This window comes from Urocitellus parryii, chromosome 1, assembly GCF_045843805.1.
Source record: "Urocitellus parryii isolate mUroPar1 chromosome 1, mUroPar1.hap1, whole genome shotgun sequence".
Lineage (NCBI taxonomy): Eukaryota > Metazoa > Chordata > Mammalia > Rodentia > Sciuridae > Urocitellus > Urocitellus parryii.
In genome coordinates this window covers 57,995,081-58,002,503 of record NC_135531.1, presented here as the reverse complement: position 1 = coordinate 58,002,503, position 7,423 = coordinate 57,995,081, and the positions used below count along the sequence as shown (strand labels likewise).

Here is a 7,423-nt window from a genome sequence, read left to right as displayed (position 1 = left end):
TTTTACACATAAATGGCGGAGCCCATGGAATCAAATGCTGAATGTGGTACAGCAAGGGAAAAGGTCCAGCTTTTCTCTCCCTTTCAGGGGCTGATTAACGCTGACATTAATCCACAATTACAGGACAAGGACTAGATCACAGGTTCAGTCATTCATATTTAAACCATGTGCTACTTGCACTGAGAATCCCACCCCCTCCCTCACCCTTTTCCTTCATGTCCAGTTAGAGCATTGACAAGGTGCAGTGGATGTTATTCGAGTCTTACAGCAACTTCTCCTCCTTTTGTTCTTTCTCTTCATTAAACTTGGCAGCTCCAAAGTAGAAATCTCCTATTGTCACACTGAGTGATGGAGGGAGCTAAAATAGGAGGAAAAGAAAACAAAACAAAAAAGGCATGAAAGATCTGTGTGATGCTATAGTTTTATGATTTTTGTTAGTAGCCATGAAATTTTTAAAAACTAAACTTGGGACACAGCTGGGCAATGTTGCTTCTTAACTGTACATTCAGTAGGAACTATGCAAAGATATCAGAAAGTACTTACCTTGAGGTGTATGTGTGTATGCATGCACTCTCAAATGGCTGGCCTGACAGTATCCAATATAGGACCCTCACTTCTGTGCTATTATCTATCTATCTAGATGATGTGATGGAGATACATAGATAGATACATATCTATCTATCTACTGGATATTGGAAACAGGATGGCAACTTAGATATCTATCTATCTATCTATCTATCGGATATCTAAGTTGCCATCCTGTTTCCAATAATCTTAAAATTTCTGATTTAAAAAAAAGCCACTGTAAAGTGATCACTTGGGTATCAGAAGGAGATTCCTATGCAAACCCTCCTTGGCCCATTTACCATAAAGGATTCCAAATTAAATTTATCCACCATATAGAAGACAGACATATTAATCCTCTTATTTAAGGATTCATGGCAGCACAGAATGCGGGTTCTATTATGAAGAGAATCCACCAACATCAAGTATGAACATAAACTCAAATTACCAAAACCATGAAGTCTGCATATTTCATAGGAGCTAGCATCTCCTCTCACTACTCACCCTGCCCATTTATTTCATACAGGGAAGTTTTAAGTTTTGCAAAGGGCTTTCTAAAAGACTCACCCTATCTGTTCATAAAGCACACTTCCAGACTAGTTTAGGAATCTGTATTCCTATTACTATAACTCTTAAGTACAGACCAAGGGAATTCTGGAGGGACTGCTCATTAACTGCATTAAATCCTTCTCGCTTTGCTTTTGTGTGTTCAGAAGTCTGATTCATCTGATAGTTGTTTCTTTTGGCTGTTTCCTAACAGTGATCCAAGCCTTCAAGGCATTCCTTAGACTACAGTGTCATACCCCTCCCCCCACCTCCTTTTAACCTGTATATCCACATTAAACCAAAAGAATGTATCTTGTAATAATATAAAATTTCAAGACATTGAATACTAGCACAGAAAAATAGAAAAAGTTCCCCCCACACACACACAATACCCAGCCCACCCTCCATGAAAATCTAAGAAGAAACAAAGCAAATGGAAGTTCAAGTGCTGTCAGGTTGGGGCCAGGAGGCACCATGAAAATAGAGGATAATCAAAGTAATTTCCTTTTTGTCCCTCCCACCCACTGACAAAGCAGCAGGAGACAGTTCAAACCTCCTTGGTGGATGAGCTTTTAGTCTAAGGAAGGTTTTTGTTAACACTGGATTAATTCACTTAGCACCTACATTTGGAGAGCAGAGGGATGAGGGCTTCAGCAGTTCCGAGGATACCTACTGAGCACTCCTTTAAATCACTCCATCCAGCTAAAACATCTTAACACTATCTTGTGTGTCATAAAGTTTAGAAATTTAAGTCTACATTCTCCCTGTCGGAAACTGAAAGAGTGGCTTTGATCAGGCACTTCTGACACCTTGTAAAAGCAGCAAACCTGGCCCTGTCAAATTCAGTTTTTATGTGCTTGTCTCACTGGTGGCACCAAGGGTGAAGAGGATGTTGTTTCACGTATAACCCTGCATTTTATTTGCTCTGTTTTCCAGGGCCCGGAAGCATGTGCTTAAGTTTGGATACCCAGGACAGACTGAGTTCAAATGTTTGCCAACATATTCACTCTGGGCTGAAAAAGGAGGAACCAAATATGAAGAATAAAGATCAGAAACAGATAACAGTCAAAGAAACCTGATTTTCCCAAAACACACACACACGGAGCTGACCCCACTGCTGGATCACAGAGCAAGGTCTAAATTGAAGAGAAAAAAGAAAACTAAGAGTACAGAACACTTAATATCTGCCAGGCACTGTCCTAGGTATCCCTGTTGTCAATTCATCCAAGTTTGAACCGGGACAGGTCTTAGGGAATTATAGTCTCAAACCACTGATTTGACAGAGAAGCAATCTTAAGTCCACAAAGATCTAAAACTTAAAACTAGGACTAGAACCACATGTGGTTCTTTCTGCCTCAGTTTCCATACCTTGCTCTAAGGATGCTAGCCAGTCCACCAATTACCTCCACAACAACAGGGAATTTTGTACAAATACAGCCAGTTCTGGACTAACACCTAGTTTTAGGGCTATTAATTGATGCTTTTGCCTAGGAGGTTCTTTAAACCTGCTTGAGAGTTGAGTCATGCATTCATATCTCAAATGAAATAACCTCTTGCAGAGCATTTGTTTGTTCAGGATTACTGAGATGCCAGCAAGGCTACAAAAACCAGTTTGGTATGGGATGCCATTAGCCCCAGTGCTGCCCAGAGGAGCTTTCTGATTGTTCCTGCTCCTTTCAAAGACTTTCATTTCAGAGAAACAAGGCATTACCAGGAGCCCTGTTAACTGTAATAGGCTGGAGGAGATAACTGAAGAATTGGGGGAAAAAAAATAGAAAGATAAAATGTGAAAGTGAGGCCAATTTTAATGGTGTCTGTAAGTGAGCTGTAAGAAATGGGGAAAGAAAAAAAAAAACAAGATGAAACCCCTCCTTGTTTAGCTTACAACTACCGTTAGATTCCCTTTTTTCCCTTTGAAGTCCCCTTCAAAGGTACAGAACATGCTAGAGAAAACAGAGCCCCAAACTGCAAAGTAATGAGTTACATTTTCCTTGTAGTTTCTCCAAATCGGTTATCTTCCCCTCTTGTTATTAGTAATAAGCCCATGAATCACCAAAACAAATTAACAAGTTCTGTGTGCTTTGTGCATAAGCCATTCCTGGGGCCAACCCTAAGAATGCTTAGCTGCAGAGCAACCATGAGCTTTTCGAACATTGAGCTGTGTGGGGCCTATTAATTATGGGAGCCAAGAGAATAATATACTCTTAAGTACACAAGACAACCATTATGTACTCAGATATATGACACAGAACAAAACTTTTGTTAGCCTCAACAATAGGGTCAGTCTGACTGATTAACTCTGAAAAGATATAGTTAGGGGCAGTTTAGGTAGCTGGGTGTATCTGCACATCAAACATCATTGTACAATGTAGGTGCAACCAACCTTTCCCAAGGACAAACCTAGATTCCCTTATGAAGTTAATACATACCCTCAAGGTGGGGCTCTACTTTGAGGAAAAGTTTTAAATATGCCAATAAATCATTCTGGAGAGAATAAACAAGGAACAAATTTGAGAAATGCATTTTCTTTAACCCTACTCAGTCCAGAATGGGTTTGAGGGAGTGGAATTTGAATATCAACCAAGTATCTTCTGGGATGACACTAACGTGAAGCTCAGGTTTATTAAATGGCAGTTTGTCATAATATACAAACACTTGGGCTCTGAAGTCAGACTGCCTGGGTTAATTTCTTTTTCTTTTTAACATTTTTTTTTAGTTGTAGATGGATACAATATCTTTATTTATTTATTTTTATGTGGTGCTGAGGATCAAACCCAGTGCTTCACACATGTGAGGCAAGCGCTCAAGCACTGAGCTACAACTCCAGGCCCTGGATTAATTCTTGACCAACGCTTCCACTTATTAGACTTTGGGCAACTTACTTAGCTTCTGCAGGAATCAGGTTTTTTCCTCTAGACATGAGGCTAGTAATAATATCCCATAGGGTTGCTGTGGGGTCAAATGGGATGATTCATTTGAAACACACAGCACAAAGCAAGGCCTCAGTAAACACTAGCTGGTCAAGTGTTCCCAACCTGGTGGAATATTAGCAAAGGAGAAAACTTTCTAAAAATACCGATGCCTAGGTCTCACCCCAGACCAGAAGAAACAATGTTTCTGGGACCCACAGTTTGTGAAAAGCTCTTTAGAAGATTCGCAGGCTCAGCGAAGGCTGAGAACCACTGACTTATGTTATAGGGAGTCAAGGCTGTGATCAACTCAGGTGTTTAAGTTCTGGAGGTGCAAAATCTTTCATTTTAATAGTTTTCTATAGTACTTCAATATAGGTTACATGGATTGTGTCTGACTCCATACTCTGAACTTAGACAACTAACCTAATTAAATGTACACATCTCCAGCTGAACTTTTGTCTTACCTCATGCTTATTTAGGATGTTTAAGAAGGCAGATGTTTCCAGGTGCTGACAAACGCAGTAGGAATCAGTGAGTATGGGACTGTGGTTATACTGTTCCACACGTCTAAAGTTGGATCGTAACAGTCCAAAGTCTTGCATCGCTGAATGCCAAAGTATCCTCCAACTACATAGAGTTTGTTTCCGGAGGCCACAGCATGGCAGCTCATGCGCTTTGCCGTCACGTCTCCCACCTTGGTCCACTGGTAAGTTTCACTATTGAATTTATAAGCAGAGCAGGCAGAGAACTCTGTATCTCCCCCCATAATAAAAATCTGGTTCCCCAGCACAGCTGCTGCTGTGTAACGCCAGGGCTGGGGACAGGTGGCCGGTACCGTCCACCTATTTTCACACTGATCATAACACTGAACCTTGGGGAGCTTGTCATGACTGACACTGGTACCTCCGAAAGCAAACAATTTGAGCTTGGCACTCACTACGGCGGCATTGCTAACGCCTTCTCGAAGTGGTGCTACCATGGTCCATTTGTTGGTTGTGGGGTCATAGTGTTCGACTTGCTTTAGAGAGACTGAGGGGGAGGCTGGGAGGCAGCCAGTTGCAGCCGTGTGCCCCCCAACCACATACAGGCAGTGCTTCAGTTCAGCAGAGCCATGGCCAAACCTGGCCACCAGCATGGGGGCAGCTTTGGACCATTCCTCATGCAGGGTATCATAAACCCAGACATCTTTTGAGACACCATTTTCAGACCCCCGCCCTCCAGTAATGTACACTTTGCAGCCAATCGCACATGCACTGAACTCTTTTCTAGGGCTGGGAATGTCGGCCTTGGGAATGATTTGTTTGGCTTTCTGATCTACCAGATATAGCTTGTCACACATGAAAGTCTGTCCTCCCAGGAGGAAGAGGGCATGGCCAGTTTTCCGAGGCCGGGCACAGAGGCTGGTCACCACGCCATCATTCTGCAGGATTTTCAGTTTGCACCTGATGGCCTCTTCCACGATCTCCTTACTCTTCCTCTGCTTGGTGATGAGTTCTTCCATGGCTACGTTCTCCATGAGGTAGATGGCTGGCAAGAGTGCCAGCCTCACCGTCTGCAACAGCTCTGGGAGGTAGCAATAGCGCTTTTTCAGGTCGTAACTGATCCAGTTAATTGCAGACTCATATACGAGCCTTTCATCTTCAGTCTCGAGCTCTTCGCTGGACAAGAGCTGTACTACCATGTCCTGGGGCAGCTGAAGGAAATCTTCATTCTTCCTGATGGTCTGGAAGTTGCTGAGACACATTCTCCAGGATAGTTCATACAGCTTGGTGCACTGGTGCGCATCGGACAGCAGCAGCATGCCCAGGCAGTTGGTGGGATGCAGGTTCTTTTCCAGGAATTCAGCACATGCATCCCGGATATCTTGAAACTCCAGCATATCGCCAGCTTCCAGGAGCGATTCTGCATTTTCTTCATTGATGATCACCCGGGAGGAGTATGCATAATCAAGAAGCAGCTCCAAGACTTCAGGGTGGATGGAATTGTCAAAGTTGACCTCACTATCCTGGCTCTCTTTCAGGCCACCACTGAACATGGCCTCAAAGTAGCGGCTACATGCAGCCAGCACTGCCCGGTGACAAGGAAAAGTCCTGTTTCCTGCATGGAGAAGGACATCGGTAAAGAGACGCTGCTGACGTAAAAGGTTCAGGTGAGTGAGGACACTGTCAGCATAGGAAGACTTATGAAACAGATAGATGTTAATGGACCCGCTGCTGGCCCTGGACTTGCGGTTCTCATGAACGCTGACTGACATTTTGTTTCCACTCCTAAAAACAAAACAAAACAAAAACAAAATCATTGAACAACATGTTCCTGATGTTCCCAGCAGCAGACCAAAAGCAACAATTGTTTTGGACAAAGAAAACAACACTTTGTTGTTAACCCTGCTGCCATTCTGAATAAAGGTATAGCCATTCCAAAACAAAGCCAGAGACAACTACCTGGAAGGAAAGGAAAGGAATTCACTGTCATCCTATTGAGCTGTTTAAACTATACACTGTTTAAAAAAAAAAAAAAAAATTCACTGCCTACAAGCAGGTTCATCTTGGAAAACCTGATTGCCAACTTCAAGGATATTGAAGTCCTTGAGAATGTAAGTCAGCAAAGCCAAGGGGAGCAGGTCTCATTCTCAGCTCCTGTGCCAGTCCAGCTGATTCACTGAAGGACACTTAAAATGCCAAGCCTCCTGCTCTCGTAAAGCCAGGACAGGCACCAGATGTAGTGCCCTATGCAACATAAAACCATGTGTTTAAAAAAAAAAAAACCTACTAATTAATTCCATTAAGAATTCCTTTGGTAAGATCCAAACTCTGCATATACAGTAAATGCCCAACTTCTACAATTTAAATGTTAACAGATGCTGGGCATGTAGCTCAATGGTAGAGCACTTGCCTAACATGTGGAGGCCCTGGGTTCGAATCCTAGTACTATAAAAATAAACAAACAATAATATATTTCTAGCCAGACAGTTCTACTGCTACAGAGGTTCTAAATGTACCAACATACACAACCATATATTGATCAAAAGCTTTACTGAAAGCACAGAATAGATTCTGGCCACAATCATCACCCATCTTTTATGCTCTAGACAGTTTTCAAAAGGAGGATTAGGCACCAAAAAAAGGAAGAATATCTTGAGTAGCATATACTCATGCTGTTTTTTTTTTTTTTTTTTTTTTTTTTTTTTTGTTCTTCCTACTCTGTACCAACTCTTGGAAAACCAGTCACAAGAACAAAGGAGGCATCCACCTCCTCTTATGATTAAACAGTACCTCACCAGGACTGTTCTTATATACCTGCAATTGCTGGCACCTGCATATAGGGAGTTCAAAATGCATGTACTATTTATTTAAATTTAAATAAAAATACACAGGTTCCTGTGTGTGGGCACGAGCGCACAT

The 7,423-nt window shown here is 42.2% G+C and overlaps 1 protein-coding gene across 1 annotated transcript; it reads right to left on the bottom strand.

Moving 5' to 3' along the window:
* Positions 1-276: 276 nt before the first annotated feature.
* Positions 277-6,276, bottom strand: Enc1 (ectodermal-neural cortex 1). Its single transcript, XM_026404113.2, has 2 exons — positions 4,487-6,276; positions 277-358 (listed from the first exon to the last, which is right to left on the bottom strand). Exon 1 carries the CDS (start codon positions 6,274-6,276, stop codon positions 4,507-4,509), a length of 1,770 nt encoding a protein of 589 aa, XP_026259898.1. The 3' UTR covers positions 277-358; positions 4,487-4,506.
* Positions 6,277-7,423: the final 1,147 nt, after the last annotated feature.